Here is an 18,624-nt window from a genome sequence, read left to right on the forward strand (position 1 = left end):
TTCTAGCCTCCCATGGAGGCTATTGAAGCATGGCAAAAGTTAAAAAAAAAAGTTAAAAAAAATGTGAAAAAAATCAAAAAAATATAAAAGTTTAAATCACCCCCCTTTCGCCCCAATCAAAATAAATCAATAAAAAAAAATCAAACCTACAAATATTTGGTATCACCACGTTCAGAATCGCCTGATCTATCAATAAAAAAAAGCATTAACCTGATCGCTAAACATCGTCACGAGAAAAAAATTCGAAACGCGAGAATTACTTTTTTGGGTCGCCGTGACATTGCATTAAAATGCAATAACGGGCGATCAAAAGAACGTATCTGCGCCAAAATGGTATCATTAAAAACACTGGCTCAGCACGCAAAAAATAAGCCCTCAACTGACCCCAGATCATGAAAAATGGAGACGCTACGAGTATCGGAAAATGGCGCAATTTTTTTTTTTATTTTTTTTTAGCAAAGTTTGGAATTTTTTTTCACCACTTAGGTAAAAAATAACCTAGACATCTTAGGTGTCTATGAACTCGTACTGACCTGGAGAATCATAATGGCAGGTCAGTTTTAGCATTTAGTGAACCTAGCAAAAAAGCCAAACAAAAAACAAGTGTGGGACTGCACTTTTTTTGCAATTTCACTGCACTTGGAATTTTTTTCCCATTTTCTAGTACATGACATGCTAAAACCAATGATGTCGTTCAAACGTACAACTCGCCCCACAAAAAATAAGCCCTCACATGGCCAAATTGACGGAAAAATAAAAAAGTTATGGCTCTGGGAAGGAGGGGAGAGAAAAACGAACACGGAAAAATGGAAAATCCCAAGGTCATGAAGGGGTTAATGCCTATGGATTTAGAATGAGAAGACATTATATCCTGTAGGCGTCATGTGTAGGCTTCCCAATCCTTTTTTTCAATATCGTGTATTTCCCGTTAAAAAAAACTGTGTGTGGATCCACCCTTAAAGTTTTCTTGAGTGTAAAAAAGATACAAAAGCCTACAAGTTATAATCTTCATCTCTAGTAGTTTAGAAGTTGCTAAACTTAAAATAATGTTATGCTGTATTAAGGTGCTAAAGAAAGGATTTTCAATTATAGCAATTAACATGTCTTATACATATCTTTAAAAAAGTTGCAAAATTGTTATGGGTGGTTACTATTCCAATGAAAATAATGAAAATTCACAGGAGGTGCACTGAGTTAGGTATATCATTAGATCGTTTTAAGAACTAAATGACTTTATGGAACATATGTAATTAGCAGTTACTGAACTGTATTAACAGCTAAGAGCAAAGATCAACAATTCTGGCATCCACAAATTGTTGGACTTAGGCAGTAAAAAAAAAGTTAAAAATACCTAAATTATAATGTTATAGAGCCCTCAGAAATATGTGTTTAGCATGCAACTAAAAATAATACTGCTTCCCCCGTGCAAGATTGCAAGGTAGGTAAAATGTACAGAAATGTCTGATACGTACGACACTCAACTCTTTGGTCAGATGTCTGCTAACTTCCAATCCACCAGTGAGGTGGTCACCACATAGATACACAGATTGAATATGGAGGCTAGCATGTATATCCAAGCTTTTCTCCATTCTAATCAAAGTCCATTAATGACACATACAATCAAGCTTGGCTAGGCTGTACCCATAACTCATGTCCAGTATTATGAATGCTTCACAGCCCGAAGGGGCAATACAAGACAAGATAGGGTACCGATCCAGCGTAGAAATCAATTGGTAAATAAATGTCTAAATCCCATTCTGGACGTTCTCATTTACTGAGTCGCTGACACACAGCATAACCGCTTATCCACAGCAATTAAAACTAATTGTTGTCATCTGGCTTTGGGGTCCACCATTTAGAAGACCACTCATTGGTATAAATATTCACCAACCATTTATAAAAGATGTAATATAAATTGGACATTTCACTTGCCGTTTATATTATTTAACCTGGTCTATATGCTTCTGTTCCCCTGAATCTGGCATTGTGGCTGCTTTTTTGTGTTATTATATCTCTCCATTCCTGCAATACGGCGCCCTCTTTGTTGTAGTTGGGTGTTGTAAGAAGAAGATGCCCAAATAGAAAACGTGAAGAATCCACCCTAAATTTATACACAAGAAATATAGGGCCATGTCTCAGAAACAGAGCGACACAGGAACGATAGAAACGATTCCAGATTTAGAAGAACAGCAGCCTTTAGACTAAGTAAAACAACAATATATATATTAATGGCAAGCGACAGATCCTCTTTAAATATGAAGCACCGTTAAGAAAAGATATCAGTTCAGTCATAATGATTGCATTAGGAAAATACCAACATTCGAGACAAACCAGCCATAAATCATTGTCTCGTGGTTACAGTGGGTCACGTTGGGGGACTAGCTTTTAGTGATGTCATCCATATTAAAAGATAAGCAGAGAACGTATTTTCTGCTTGTATTGATAAGGCTTGGATACAATTACACATCGCCTACTTCTTCTTCCGACAGCAACGTAAACTTGAAGCAATTCTTCCTAGCAACCTTAAACAAGAATTTATTCCATCAATTCGCCATAACTTTCCCAAATTAGAATGTTCCACTTGGCAATGAAGCGCATATGTTATTAAGTGTGTCCTGTTCCTCCAGTGATGAGCGCGCACATTCTGTAGGACTGTAGTAATTAAAAAGTATTTAAACACCACAAAATTTAGCACCAGACTCGAGCAGCATCTGTGTTTCTATAATTGCTATACAGTTATCAAGAACACACACCGCATTCTTAGCCAGAGGGAAGAAGTGTAGCAATCTGTTTTGGGCCTTCCCTGGCAGCTAATGGGTTAAATCAATTATTTAAACAGCATTTCTTAAGCAGAAGCACATGTTTGCTCTCCAGTCACACAGGCGACTATCAATGTATGCCTGTCTGCTACCTGCAGTATGTATGTATCTGACAGATCTCAGAGGAGATTGTTTCTCCTTCAGCAGAATCAATTTGAACAGAGGTCAGCAGAGCAGAGTTTCATTACAAGAGATGTAGAATGAGAAACCGACAAACATAATTGTGCATCATTCATTATCATTACCTGCTTCTCCCGGCTTTCCTGGGAATCCGGGAATCCCACTAGCTCCTTGGTCACCGTGTTCACCTTTCTCACCTACATATAAACATCTGCATTAACATTGACACACAGCAGAGAACTCTATCCCCCAACGACGGCATAAGGGGGAATATGACTATAGCGCTACGGAAAATACAGTTACGGATAACACTATGAATATTAAAGACTAGCTGTAAGCTGATCAGGGCGCACATATCACTGTGTACTAACATATTACTGAAAATCTTCTGTTATTATAGGAGATCAGGACAAAAGTGTTCAAATACAGTAAGATGGAGTCTCATGTAGAAAAAGTGTTTTAAGAAAAAATGAGATTCAATAGATCATTTTAAAATTGGCACTGGGAAGATCAAATCTGGAACCTGATTGGTTGTAATAGGCAAACAACAACACTTTTCTTTGGTCAGTTATCTTCTTAGGTCATCAATATTGTTTCAGTAGAGGAGTAGAGGGTCCAGCTCTCTGCCAATTAGCCATCCAAAGGAACCACTAGGTAGGGTTCCTGCCATGCTACTCATTGTTATACTGCTCCCAGTGATGTAACTAGAGCCTAATGGGCCCCGATGCAAAATTTGGATTGGGGCCCCCATCTTGATTTATATATATCTATATATATATATATATATATATATCTATATATATATATATATATATATATATATATATATATATATATATATATATATACATGTCCCCCATCCTGGTATATATGTATCTCATCCTGGCTCCATCCTAGTATATATATATCCCCTATCCTGGTATATGTCCCTTATCCTGGGCCCCATCCTGATATACTAGAATGGAGGATATATAAATGTCCCTTATCCTGGGCCCCATCCTGGCATCTACCACTGTTTCTTATTGTATAGAAAAAACAAAAAACATTACACTCATCAAGGGCGTACATAGATGTCATGGAGCTCCATAGCAGAAGTATAATTCACTCCCCATAGTTCTCCATATAGTATAATGCACAGTTCATAGTCTTCCCTATAATATAATGCTGCCCCTGTAGTCCTCCTTATAGTATAATGCACCCGATAGTTCACCATACAGTATAATGCAAACTTCATAATTCTAAATATAATATAATGCACCTCTCATAGTCCTTCCTATAGTAAAATGTGTCCTCCATAGTCCTCTATATAGTGTAATGTGTCCCCATAGTCCTCCATATAGTATAATACATCCCATAGTCCTCCATATAGTATAATGTACCCCATAGTCTTCTATATAGTATAATATAGAATATATTTGCTGGCGTCGGCGGGATCCTCACCCGCCTGGCCCGGTAACAGGGCCGACCACGATAGTTATGCCTCTGCTTGCTCCACATAGCATAACTTTATACTTTTATTAGTGATTGTCCTTGGTATTGCAGATAAGTTCCATTAACTTGAAATGTGAATGTAGTCTGTCTGCACAAAATGACAGTTCAAATCATGTACAGGCAATCAGTTCCACATTGGCGTGGCCAAACATTTAAGTGCACCTTCCCATTTACTTCTTTTCCCCTTTCTCTGCCCTTCTCTGGCTCTATAAAACCAGGGCTGTCTATCAAAAAGGGAGTGGAGGTGGAGGAGACGTAAAACAAGTAGATGGGAAGGTGTGTTTTAAAGTTTGGTCCAACCATGATGCACAGAGCGCTTGTAGTTAGTTTGAAGAGTCGTTCTGGGCTGACAAACTCCCTTTAATTCTCTTTTACAGCTAGTACTAAGATTATAGACCTTTGCCTGGTAAAGGAAGAACAAATACATACAATAGTTTGGAACAAAATGATGTAGAAGCTGGCCATTTTCATAGTCGATGGACAAACTGGCAGGACATTTAAAGGGAACAAGTCATCTGATTAAGGTTCTATGACAGGGCAGCATAAATCAAAACCTGACAGCATGATTGCAGTCCGGTTTATTCTACTCTGAAATGCTCTGGCATGTCAGAGAAAATGTAATTTAAAGCACTATAGCCAGAGACTAAACTAATCTGCTCCAGACTGGCTCTTCCCATCACCCATAGAATGAATTAACAGGTCTCTCCAATGGCGAGAGACCTGTTAGTCACCTGCAGCATTGCTGGGAGGCGCCAGATGGAGCAGAGCCAGGTTAGTCTAGTCTCCAGCTATGGCCGTCAGCTGGATATTTAAAGTATTCTAGCTTTCAAATGATTATTTCAAAGTAAAATGTACCTGGCCGCAATTGTGCATTCAGGATCTGATTCATGCTGCCTACGATTTGGGCACCATGAATCAGATGACAGTTTCCCTTTAATTATCCACACTGTTATATCATGTGATCAGTGGTTATTATAGTCTTTGCAGAATGTGGTTGTTTAGTTTGTTCTGTAGATGTGTTTTTCCTAATGCCATGTTTAATCTGAGTCTGAACTACTTTATCATATTTTTATAATGCGTCACGCTGAAGTTTGGCTGCTCTCTCAGATTGTGCAGTGCAATGCCTGGGATACTGGGAGGGACAAGCACAGAACACTCTCCCTGCCCAGTAAATCAGATTAGTAGCAGCTGTATTAAAGAATGTGACCAGTTTTTACTTTTGTTTTGTTCCTGATACTCTCCTGAGAATTCATTTTTTGTTTCCTTCACTAATCCATAATACAGCTCCAGATGCACGGGTCTTTTTATTTAGAGCCAATAATTATGATTCTCGGGAGCTTGTCTCTGGGCTGCTCTTCATTATTAACTCCCCCTGGTGAAGACCAGAAGATTAGAGCTAAATAAAAAGGCCCATACCTCTGAAACCATTTGGTGGATTTAAAAAAAAAATGCTCGAGAGCAGAGGGAATAATATGAGTAAAATGTGGCCATTCTTGACCTGGTGACAGGTCTTCTTTACTGGGGATTTTGCTACCAAGATAATCATCTTAGAAGGTCATTCATGAGAGCAGAGATAAGAGTTAAAGATGACCTTTCAGAAATTGTGACATTATAAATTGTCCATTCTTGCACATACTAGCAGGACTGTCGATAAAAACGTATTTTTTCTTCACTCCATTGTGAAGTTACATGGCACCAAAATTACTTGCCATCACATATTCTACATTTTCTTAACATTCATCAGAACATTTCATTTCTTTCAGCTCTGTGGGCGATTACTTTCCACCTTCTATGACACTGTCCGAACTATGCCAGCGAAATCACGCCAGACTTTATTCCTCTCTGCAACAGACATCGCCCTGACTATTGGGATAGCTACTATCTTGGCGGATTTCACTTGTATAGGGGAATACTCACAGTAATACCCAGTACGTGTGCCGTCCTCGGTCTCCAGCTGCTCCGGCACTCTTCCAGCTGCTCCAACACTCCGATGCTGCTGTCCCCCTCCTCTCCCAGCACTTTACGTGCAGGGAGGGAGGCTTGTCAGCAGAAGTGGACGCAGACAGAAAATGGCATCTTTACAAGAACAATATATGGGCCCTTTGCAATCCAATAGCTTAGCACATTTCCACCTGTTTTGGAGGTAGTAGTGGTCCTCCTTACCTCTTGGGTCCCTCTGCGACTGAACAAAGTGCATCAGTGTCATGTCCACCTCTGGTTGTCGGCATGGTCATGTGAGTCAGATGAAGTCTTGGGTGATCACAGTGGCAGAGCCCTAACCATCTCTATAGGTACTTCATTTCAGTCACAAGTGTGGGCGTCTACTTTTTCCACCACATGGCACTGCCTTTTTATGATTGGACAGCATCATAGAGGGTTGAAATGACACGCCCACAAAGCTTAAAGAAATGACATATGTTGTTGAATTATATGAAAATTAGCAAAATAGGAAAAAATGATACCTACATTCCTGCTACTATGTGCAGGAAGGTACAGTTTATAATGTCAAAGGTCCACTTTAAGCTGGCCATGAGAGATAGCTTTAAGCTGAATGTTCGCTCAGTAGATAGATAGCTCTAGGAAATAGATGAGCACTCTGATCGGCTGAGCACTTATGTGTTTTCACACACTTTTTTAGGAAACATCTGATGGTCAACTAATTGCACCATAATTGGCGGGATCAGCCAATATACATCTAATGTGTATGGGGGGCTTTTACTGATGAGCTCAATGTCAAATTTACAGTTTACTCATTCTGCATCATTCTGTTTTAGCTCAGAGGTTAGCAGTGTTGCTTTTGCCATGCTGGGTTCCTGAGTTCAAATTCCACCAAGGTCAACATCTGCAAGGATGTATGTCCCCCGTGTTTGCGTGGGTTTCCTCTGGGTTCTCCAGTTTCCTCCCATACTACAAAGACATACTGATAGGGAATTTATATGTGAGCTCCAATGGGGACAGTGATGATAATGTCTGTAAAGCGCTGTGCAATTAATGGTGCTATATAAGTGAGTAAGATAAATAAAATAAATAAACAAAGCTAAAAATACATGCATTTTAATGAAAACTGTCAAAATATTCCTATCTTTTAAAGGTTCCAGAGCATTGTTCAATTTACTGTTTTTTACCAGAGGTATACTATAAAAAGTGATGCTAGTTGGAAGATAAGCAGGTTGCAATTTGTGGTTTACTAACATGTCATATTACAAGAACCTGAATTTTTATCCTATTTTTCTCTTCCATTAAATTGGAGCTAAATCAATATAAAGTAATTTTCATACACCTTTGTCTCCTTTATAGCCCTTTGGACCTGGGGGACCGGTGGCTCCATGTGGTCCTGGCAATCCTATGTCCCCGGTGTCTCCTTTGGGACCTGCAAAATACAGAGTGTTAAATATATCTGATAGACTCTTTTTTTCATTAAAGTGCAATTTATTTTGCCGACTCTATCAATAGAATGAAAAGTCGCACTTGGATTAAAATTAACATAGTGGTTTTCAATTATATAAAATCATCTGACAGTTCACAGGCACTGTTAATGTCATTTGTGTTAATGTAATTTAATCCTGAGGAATTAAATCAATTCATAGTTAAAAACCACCTTCCAAGATCAAGAAACAAAAAGCAGTCACCGTGAAGAATCCCCTCTCAGGAGTCAGAACCCCTCTGAATAAAGTTTTGCATTTTTGATAAAAGGTTTGTTAAGATCAAGTATAAATGCGGCTGCGGCATTGCAATTTGTCAATTGTACTAAGCAAATCCCAGTAATTGTGCGACTAATAATGACATTTCATATATTCCTAATTCTTATACAATTAGGAATATGGATATAGAAGCTGCCTACTTGATGGCCGCCACGCTACGTTAGTATTGTAACTCACCTCAGCACTCTATGCTTTTGCCCCTCAGCAGAATGTAAATGCCCACATTCTCATAGCTGTTCCTTTTTTCTTGAGATAGGAATAATAACGGTGATACTTATACTCCATAGCAGAGAGGAAGAATTTGGAATGAATGCTTTAGGTGAATTTCTAATTTAGAATGTACGCAAAGCTATATTCACTGCCATTAGTTATTTTATAAAGAGGCATATGGAGGATTTTTTCATTCATCCAGATTCAGGCAGAAAATAAATGGTGTCATCTGAAGTCATATTACTGAGTGATGCTTCCAGGAGGAACAACCCACAATAAAGTGCAAAAAGATATACGCTCTATCAATGACACAAATAGCAGAGGGCCTCTGTGTAAGAACAGAATATGGGCCCAGTGCTCTCCACATAGAGTCTCTAGCTATTTGGTAGTAATTGTAAGCCATGAAATGTATTATTTGCATCCTTTCATTCAATCTAATAATCAGTCAGAAGCTGCTAGTTTAAGGATGTCATTGAATTTCCTATGCTATTGGACTCCTGTGCAGATTTGAACGCTGGAGGGTGTAGACCCACTGTGCCACAGGCTGGGCTTACCCTGGAGCAGCATGATAAAATGACTAACTGGTGTTCATTAGAGCCTCTGATGGTGAGGCTAGGCTTGAACACAGGTAGTCGCCAGGTACCCCTACAGGATAGTGCCTGGGACTGCAGGAGCTGACTGGAAGGTCAGAGACACTGGTGCGTAGTACACCGAGGAAAGGCCGAAGCAAAGTCAGATGGTCCAAGGAATGGGCAGTCAGCACAGGATCAGAAAGCATAACTGAGGTAAAGAGCCGAGAGATCAGGCAGAGCCAGAAAACATGCCAGGTCTTTAATGGGAAGCTGAATAAGGTAGGATGCATGTGCAGCGCCCCAGAGACCTGGTCGTTGCAGTAACATCGCTCCGCCGCTAAGGGAGTGATGGTACGTCTGATGGCACTGAAGGAGTTCACCTGACCAGGTATCACAGACACCAATACACTTCATAGTCTGGCCTCCAGGGGGAGCTAAGGGCGCTATGTATTAGGCCACTCCTCACAATCTGGTAAAACTGGGGGTTGGATAGGAAGTTAGTGAAAAGCTGACTGGGTTGGAACCAGGCAACATCCTGTGGCAGAGGGTGTTGCAGGGGAAGATTCAGGGGAGTCCCTGTCAGGGGTGGGATCCTGACAGAGGCCTAGCGAACAGGAAAGAACGTTAAGGAACCACGCCTGCACTACATCGCGGCGGTATGTCAAGAAAGGACAAGAAGTGAGGTTTATTGTGGAGAGTGAGAAACGAGATCAAAGCAAAAAGGAGATAACACCAGTAGGAGTCGTGCTGTAAGATCGAGGCAACATCCTATTGAGGCGCGTAGCCGGTGGCCAGAATGCTGAGGAAGTATTAGGCTCCAAGCAATACTTCAAACAGAGGCAGGACAGTTGATCTTAGGTTGGCTGTCTCATCAAAATCACCTAAGAAGACATAGGGGGCAACTGTGGGAGAGGGGCGACACTAGGGTCCCGGAAGAACTCCAGGCCTTCCCGTCATACGGGTGCGTCCTATCCATATCATCTGGGGGATGGAGAAGAACATCAGAATCAGTTGTGAGGGAACATCAGAAACAGACACAACAGTTGTGAGGACTATCCCGTGGTGCTCAGCAGGGAAGGACTACAACACACAAGCGCTAGTTGGTAGGCACCGATTTCCACCTGCAAAGGGAACTCTGGATGTGCCTTCGGGCCGGCCGGACTCAGCCAGCCCGGCTAACAGTGCTCTGGATTGAGGATCCTGAAGCCTTCAGTAAAGAGGTAAAGAGACTGCAACCCTGTGTCCTCGTTATTCATCGCGACCTGCACCGCGCACCACCACTTACAACTTTCATTGGACGCCCCTTAGCAGGGTCATGGACCGGGTCTAGCCACCGTGACAACCCCAGAACTGAGACAGAGAAGCCCGGTGCCGAGTACCCCACGGCCCTCGTCTGGGGGCGCTCCACATGCACATGGGCCTACAGAGCAGGAAACACGATCAAGCAAAGAGCTCTGGGTGTAGACGCCAAAAATAGGACCTGCTAGCAAGAGATAGGTCAGGGGAACCAAAGATCTGCAGTGCACAACAAGGTTAAATTCCTGCAGAGACTAGCCATGCCCCCCCCCCCCCCAAGGCTAGATGGATTCCACATGCAGCAGCAGCAATACAGAGGAGCACAGATAGAATCAAGTTCAGCGGCATGGCCTGCTGAAAGGAGTAATCTCACGGTGAATGGGGCCGTGCTGAGGATACACGTTAGTTGCCGCTTTGACACAGATGCACAGGTCACATTTATGGTATACAGTGGGTACGGAAAATATTCATACCCCTTTAAATTTGTCACTCTTTGTTTCACTGCAGCCATTTGGTAAATTCAAAAAAGTTCATTTTTTTCTCATTAATGTACACCCTGCAACCCCATCTTGACTGAAAAGAAACAGAAATGTAGAAATTTTTGCAAATTTATTTGAAAAGAAAAACTGAAATATCACATGGTCATAAGTATTCAGACCCTTTGCTCAGTATGGAGCAGAAGCACCCTTTTAAGCTAGTACAGCCATGAGTCTTCTTGGGAATGATGCATAAGTTTTTCACATCTGGATTTGGGGATCCTCTGCCATTCTTCCTTGCAGATTCTCTCCAGTTCGATCAGGTTGGATGGTGAACGTTAGTGGACAGCCATTTTCAGGTCTCTCCAGAGCTGCTCAATTGGGTTTAGGTCAGGGCTCTGGCTGGGGCAGTCAAGAATGGTCACAGAGTTGTTCTGAAGGCATTCCTTTGTAATTTTAGCTGTGTGCTTAGGGTTATTGTCTTGTTGGAAGGTGAACTTTCGGCCAAGTCTGAGGTCCAGAGCACTTTGGAAGAGGTTTTTTCCAGAATATCTCTATACTTGGCCACATTCATGTTTTCTTCACTGGCAACCAGTCGTCCTGTCCCTGCAGCTGAAACCCACCCCATAGCAGGGATCCAGTGATACTTGACTTTGTGTAACTTTCTCCCATCTCCGTACTGCATCTCTGGAGCTCAGCCAGAATGATCTTGGGGTTCTTCTTTACCTCTCTCAGCAAGGCTCTTCTTGCTCAGTTTGGCTGACATCAGACATCTGATGGTCCCAAATTTCTTCCATTTAAGGTTTATGGAGGCCACTGTGCTCTTAGGAACCTTGAGTACTGAATAAATTCTTTTGCAACCTTGGCCAGATCTGTGCCTTGCCACAATTCTGTCTCTGAGCTCTTTGACCAGTTCCTTTGACCTCATGATTCTCATTTGGTCTGAAATGCACTGTGAGCTGTGAGGTGTTATATAGACAGGTGTGTGCTTTTCCAAATCAAGTCCTATGAGTTTAATTAAACACAGCTGGACTCCAATGAAGGAGTAGAACCATCTCAAGGAGGATAACAAGGAAATGGACAGCATGTGACTTAAACATGAGTGTCTGAGCAAAGGGTCTGAATACTTATAACCATGTGGAATTTCAGTTTTTCTTTTTTAATAAATATGCAAACATTTCTACATTTCTGGGGGGTTTCAGTCACGATGGGGTGCAGAGTGTACATTAATGAGAAAAAAAGCATTTTTTTTCATTTACCGGATGTCTGCAATTAAACAAAGAGTGAAAAATGTAAAGGGGTCTGAATACTTTCCTTACCCACTGTATTCCTACCTATCCATCAAAAGCCTTTTACTGAGCAGTTCTTCAGGGAAAAGCACACACACCACCATACTGTAGTAAAATCCTAGCACCACTATAATATGGACCATTCCAGTGCTGTAGCTAGACTGGACAAGGCAGAGTGGCTAGCTAGTTCTTCCCTGTCTTCCACCATTAGAGGCTTATTCCCTGCCAGAAGGGCTGTAACTATAGTGAGTACATGGGTTGCAGTCACTCCTGGTGTCCAAAACATAGGTGGACCCAAACGAGCTAAATGAGAGGACCAAAAAAAATGAAAGATTTGTCATCTTGCATTGGGACCAAGAACACCTATATCATTTACCCAATAAAAGGCATCAATAAGTCCCACTATTCTGACAACTAGCAGGGTGGGCAGTGGGCATTTAGCTTTTTCTTATCATATGCATCCAAATGTCCTCCGCTGAAGAACTACAAGAAGAAATTCGTTGGAGGCAAGCAGGGCTATGTAGGGCAAGTCCAGGTTAGGGAAAACTGTGGACTGCCCTTGTAAGGGCAGGAGCTGTGGCGCTTCTAGGGTTTATAGTATTGACCTACCAGGGCCGAGCAGGGTCAATGTTCCTACTTTTATCCATTTGCAGACCTGATGAGGATTGTGTCCTTGGATATACTGCATGAGGTATCTTATACTTCACCCTAAGGATGACACATTTTGGATGTTAGATTTCCTTTTTTTTTCATTTGACACTGTGTTATAATGATATTTGTCTCCATACGTTGTAAGCTCTGTTTGTGACCACTGAGGCAGCGTAGTGGAGTTTCAACCCACAGGTCTATCTTCTCTATTAATGACTTGTCCACCACCGTGGCTGTCTATTCATTTATATTTCCTATATTAACAAAGGTGTTCTCCTTTTACATTACCTTATATGTAATTTTATACTCTTAGATTAAAAGCTATTTTTTATTTTTCTCACCTTGCTACTATACTCTAGAACATGTGAGTTTTGAGAATCGGACGTTGATTAGGGCTCCTGGCCCTTTGTTTCTTTCTGTCTTGTCCTCTGCTATATTTTATCATTAAGACAACCATCCACATTACATAAAAGTCAGCTAAATTCAGCTAATTTTGGTGTGAGCGAATGACCATCCACTGTGAATAGAGGTTTTGATGGTCTCTCAAAAGGATATGTCAAAGGATATATAGATCAGGCAGTTGGAATTCAATTGCCGATCAAATTGTCTAGATGGGAGATATGCCGTTGCCAAATAATTCTGGCAGTGACTTTCTCATAGAGAATACAGAATTGTCTGGGGAGACTAAAGTCCTTGTATATAGGGAAGTCCAGAAAGATAGCTGTCTACAAAAGGATAGTTTAGAGTAATTTGCTTATGCAGCACCCCAGATTCCTGGTCGTTGCAGTACCAGGTATCACAGTCACACACTACACTTCACACTCCAGTCCACCAGGGGGAGCAAAGGTTCTATCTACTAGGCCACTCCTCACACACGGGTAAAACTGGTGGGTTGGATAGGAAGTCAGTCAGAAGCTACCTGGGTTTGACCCAGAGAGGACCTGTCAGGCAGACAGGGGGAGAAGGAGGAACATCTGAGCTGCAGACAGAGGGTCCCTGTCAGGGGTGGGATCCTGACAGAGGCCAAGCACGAGATTGTTATTATTATTATTATTATTATTTATTGTTATAGCGCCATTTATTCCATGGCGCTTTACATGTGAGGAGGGGTATACACAATAAAAACAAGTACAATAATCTTAAACAATACAAGTCATAACTGGTACAGGAGGAGTGAGGACCCTGCCCGCGAATGCTCACAATCCACAAGGGATAGGTGAGAATACAGTAGGTGAGGATAGAGCTGGTCATGCAGCGGTTTGGTCGATCGGTGGTTACTGCAGGTTGTAGGCTTGTCGGAAGAGGTGGGTCTTCAGGTTCTTTTTGAAGATTTCGATGGTAGGCGAGAGTCTGATGTGTTGTGGTAGAGGGTTCCAGAGTAGGGGTGATACGCGAGAGAAATCTTGTATACGATTCTGGGAAGAGGAGATAAGTGGGGAGTAGAGAAGGAGATCTTGTGAGGATCGGAGGTTGCGTGTAGGTAAGTACCGGGAGACAAGGTCACAGATGTATGGAGGAGACAGGTTGTGGATGGCTTTGTACGTCACGGTTAGGGTTTTGTACTGGAGTCTCTGGGCAATAGGAAGCCAGTGAAGGGATTGACAGAGGGGAGAGGCCGGGGAATAGCGGGGGGACAGGTGGATTAGTCGGGCAGCAGAGTTTAGAATAGATTGGAGGGGTGTGAGAGTGTTCGAGGGGAGGCCACAGAGCAGGAGGTGAACGAGATAGAATGTTACGGAGCTGCACCTGCACTTCATTGCGGCAGCATCCTAAGAAAGGACATGAAGCGAAGTATATTGTGGAGAGTGAGAAATGAAGTCACAGCACAAGGAGATAATACCGGGAGGAGTTCTGCCCCGAGATTGGCAGCCTCCTTCTGAGGCGCGTAGCCGGTTGCCGGAACACCGAGGGAGTAATAGGCTCTACGCATTACTTCAGAGACCGGCAGGACAGTTGATTCCAAGTTGGCTGCCCGACCTTAATACCTATGAAGACACGGAGGCAAATTGTGGGAGAGGAGCGTCTCTAGGGTCCCTATAAACAAGCCTCAGGCCATCAGTCATACGGGTTGTCCTATCCATATCATCTGGGGGACAGAGAGAGAGAGAACATCAGAAACATCCACGAAAGTTGTGAGGACTATCCCGTGGTGCTGAGGGGCGATCTAATAACCATGTATAAGTATATAAGGGGACAATACAAATATCTCGCTGAGGATCTGTTTATACCAAGGAAGGTGACGGGCACAAGGGGGCATTCTTTGCGTCTGGAGGAGAGAAGGTTTTTCCACCAACATAGAAGAGGATTCTTTACTGTTAGGGCAGTGAGAATCTGGAATTGCTTGCCTGAGGAGGTGGTGATGGCGAACTCAGTCGAGGGGTTCAAGAGAGGCCTGGATGTCTTCCTGGAGCAGAACAATATTGAATCATACAATTATTAGGTTCTGTAGAAGGACGTAGATCTGGGGATTTATTATGAAGGAATATAGGCTGAACTGGATGGACAAATGTCTTTTTTCAGCCTTACTAACTATGTTACTATGTTACTATGTTACTACAACACACAGGCGCTAGTAGGAAGGCTACTGATTTCCACCTGGATAAGGGAACTCTGGATGTGCCTTCGGACCGGCCGGGCTCAGCCTGCCCTGTGAACACTACTCTGGACTGTGTACTCTGAAGTCTTCAGTAAAAGGTAAAGAGACTGCAATCTTTGTGTCCTCGTTATTCACCGCGCCTTACGACGTCCACCATCACCACTTACACATCTGGGAAGCCCTGGGGACATACTTCACCTGTGGGAAGGTACACCATCTAGCTGCCATTCCATCACCCCAGCGGACCCCTAGCAGCGTCGGTCACCCTGACCGAATACCACAGGTGGCGTCACGAACACCGTACAAACAACTACACCCTTAAGTGGACGCCCCTCAGAAGGGCCACGGACCGGGTCAGGCCACTGTGACATTCCCAGAACCGAGAGAGATAGACCCGGTACCGAGTACCCCATTGCCCTTACACGTGGGGGCGCTCCACTTATTTTTTTTTTAACTGCAAACTTTAACGAAAAGTCAACACATATCTTTAAGCATTTTTCTAGACTTGTTTCGTACAGGCACATGTACGGAATTTAGCTTTCCAATAATACAAGTGTACTCAGCCCATTGCAAATCTAATAAGCTCAGTAATAAGCCTATACAATACTACATTACAGCCATTTTACAGAGCTAGCCAATATATAAGAGGGATCCCGCAACCTTTTATATAGTGGAAGAATACTTTAAATGGTCTCAATATTACTCCATAAATAGTTCACAACCAAAGAAGTAACAACCTATAAAACTGTTATAAAAAAAAACAAATAAGCGACTTGTAATTTTCAATAAACTGAAAGAACAGAGTCTTTGCTTTTATTAGGCTGCCCTATAGTTTACGATATACAAGACTTCAAATCTTGCCTGGTCTGAGAACACTGTGTTTCAAATGCTGGTTCTCTCCTAGTGATTTGTGGATCCAATAAAAATCTATAAGTATTTTTCCTTCTTTTGTTTCAGAACAAGTGCAATAATGGAAAACAAAACACAATCTGAATTATCAGTCAATAAGCAATAAAAAAAATGAAAAGTAATTATATATCATAAGTAATCTGAAGAATATTTCACCAAGAAAATGCTCATCTTTGTAATAATCAATTCAACCTTTATATTAATTTTGACTACTAGAAGATGCACTTCTTTCATTATATGAACTAAACAAAAGGAAAAAGGGAGCATGTTATTGAATGTGTACAAAGGTTATAGAACATCTCTGCTGAACAGATACACATGCAGCAGAGCTAACTTGTCACTGAATTGTTTTTCTTTTACACCATTACATTTTTGTTTATATGGTAAATCATCCAGGGTTAACAATCATTTGTCTTCTCAGAGAGTACACGATGGTCTGCATGTATCAAGCAATATATCAAAGATTATTTACACTAAAAAGAACTTACCTTGGTTAGGTTGTGTTCGCATATCATTTTTATCGCTATTCTGATCCATCAAAGGATCAATCACTTTTTCAGGTTTTATTGTACATGCGTTTTAACCGCTCCAAAAATGTTTTCTCCTTTGGATATTCAAATGATTTTTGCCCCTTTTTTGCGATACATGGGGTTTAATTTTTATATAACTTTGATATTCATTTTTTATAGAGAGAATTATGTAAGGAAAATAGGAAATACACGTCTATTTTTCACGTTTTAAATTTTTGACTATGACCATGAAGAACTGCTACACATTTTTTACAATGGGGTAGAGCTAAAAACAACAATTCAGACTAGTAGTGTTTCTTTTTTAATTTTACACACTATGACCCTCATAAAGTCTTGAAGAGAGACTGACAGCTGATACATGATGCCCGATCCAATATGTATCAGACACTGACTGTATGAATTCAGCCAGGTATGTTTGACTCTGAAACGCTGTGGTGTTTTAGAGAAAAACATACTTTGAAAGCTTAAGACTAGATGGATTGGTGGACCCCCAATTGCATCTCCCTGCCCACTGCCCTGCATTGATAGACTTGTCACTCCAGGGCACGGTTGGGAGAAGCTGCCGAGGATACCTGTACAGCATGTGCTTGATACAAGCTGTACATGAATTGTGAAGCATGTATCAGCTGTCAGATTCCCTTTAGGGTCATTTTATTGCTGTTTTCCCTTGTAAAGGGCTGATATGTTAGCCCCTGTTATAGGGACATTTCAGCCTCATGGCTGCATAGTCGAGTTGACTGGGTCTTCAAGGACCCAAAAGCTTTTCCTCACTCACTACATCTAGTGTTCAAATGTTCACTGGGTTTAGAGAATGAATCACTGTAAGTGCAACTGCACTTATCAGTACCCAGATTCGGACCGAACAGTTCTATGGGGGAGGTCATTGGGCCGAGATCTGTTTCCCTGGCCCTGGCCATGTCATAAAATGGAGGATAATTATGTGGTGTTCGGCAATGGGTGGCCGACACTGCGGTTTAGGTCCACTGGGGCTGATGGTGATGCAGCAAAGATGGTTCAGCTCCCCAGGGGTAGATTGGGGCCCCAGGGCAAACATATTTGATTTTTCAGATGGTGGTGCAGAGAATAAGTGAAGGACACAGAGAGGTGCAGTTTTCTTTACCTTCTACTTGAAAATAGATGCAATCTGGGGTACCAATTACAGATGATGGATTGAGTCCGGCTTGCCTGGAGGCTTTCAGGGGATCCACCCTGCCGGCAGGGGTTAGGGACTTTCCTTCTGCGCTCTCTTTTAGGGTCCCTGCTGCTTGTAGCTAAGCTTCGACCCTCTCCTGCGTGATGATTTCTAACGTGTATGGCAGACAGCGGGAGCCTATTTCACAGCCACTGTCCTTTTCACTGTCAGCCCCGGGCTCTTGGTCTGCTACTGTGCCTTCAAGTGTTTGGTGTGGCCAGGGAACTTGCAGTCCTCTGCCCTCCAGATTTGGCTGTCAGGGTGTACAGCACCCGCCCAACTAAGGACTCTGGCATCCCTTTTTATCAGCACTCCGCTCTGGAGTCAGCTATACACAGTTTTTATTCCCCTGAGCTCCTGTCTCTCTTCCTATCCCTTCCCTCTCCACAGACCAACTGCCCACTCTGCTCTCTCACTGTCCTGTCACTAGCTCCAGCCCCCTTCCGTTTCCATGACAACTTCCCTGTTTACTCTCTCAGGTAACTTCTTTCTGACTCACTAACCTCACCTGCTGGCCAGAATTTATAAGGAAGCTCCCCTTTCTGGCCTGGAGCAGGAATTGACACGTACACTGTGTTACCTGGCATGGGGACCTTCCTTCTTGCCTCCAGGCATGACATCACCCCTTAGAGGGAGGCAATGTCACCGTGGCAACCGGACTCTGGGGTGCCACATTCCTAATCTATACACACAAATGCTGGTTCAGCGCTGAGTGTTAAGAAATGAAGAAGGTAAACATGGTAATAAAATAGGCTTATCTTCTCTCTGGGAAGTC

At 42.3% G+C, this 18,624-nt stretch overlaps 1 protein-coding gene across 1 annotated transcript in view; it reads right to left on the bottom strand.

Annotated features, from left to right (window-relative positions):
* OTOL1 (otolin 1) overlaps nt 1-18,624 on the bottom strand; it is a 55,855-nt gene that overhangs the window by 14,188 nt on the left and 23,043 nt on the right. The window contains exons 3-4 of the mRNA XM_077290633.1: nt 7,711-7,800; nt 3,065-3,136 (exon numbers count right to left, since the gene is read on the bottom strand). Coding sequence (XP_077146748.1) covers nt 3,065-3,136; nt 7,711-7,800 — 162 coding nt within the window. The remainder of the gene's footprint in view (nt 1-3,064; nt 3,137-7,710; nt 7,801-18,624) is intronic.

The sequence above is a fragment of the Ranitomeya variabilis genome, chromosome 2 (genome assembly GCF_051348905.1).
Source record: "Ranitomeya variabilis isolate aRanVar5 chromosome 2, aRanVar5.hap1, whole genome shotgun sequence".
Taxonomy (NCBI): domain Eukaryota; kingdom Metazoa; phylum Chordata; class Amphibia; order Anura; family Dendrobatidae; genus Ranitomeya; species Ranitomeya variabilis.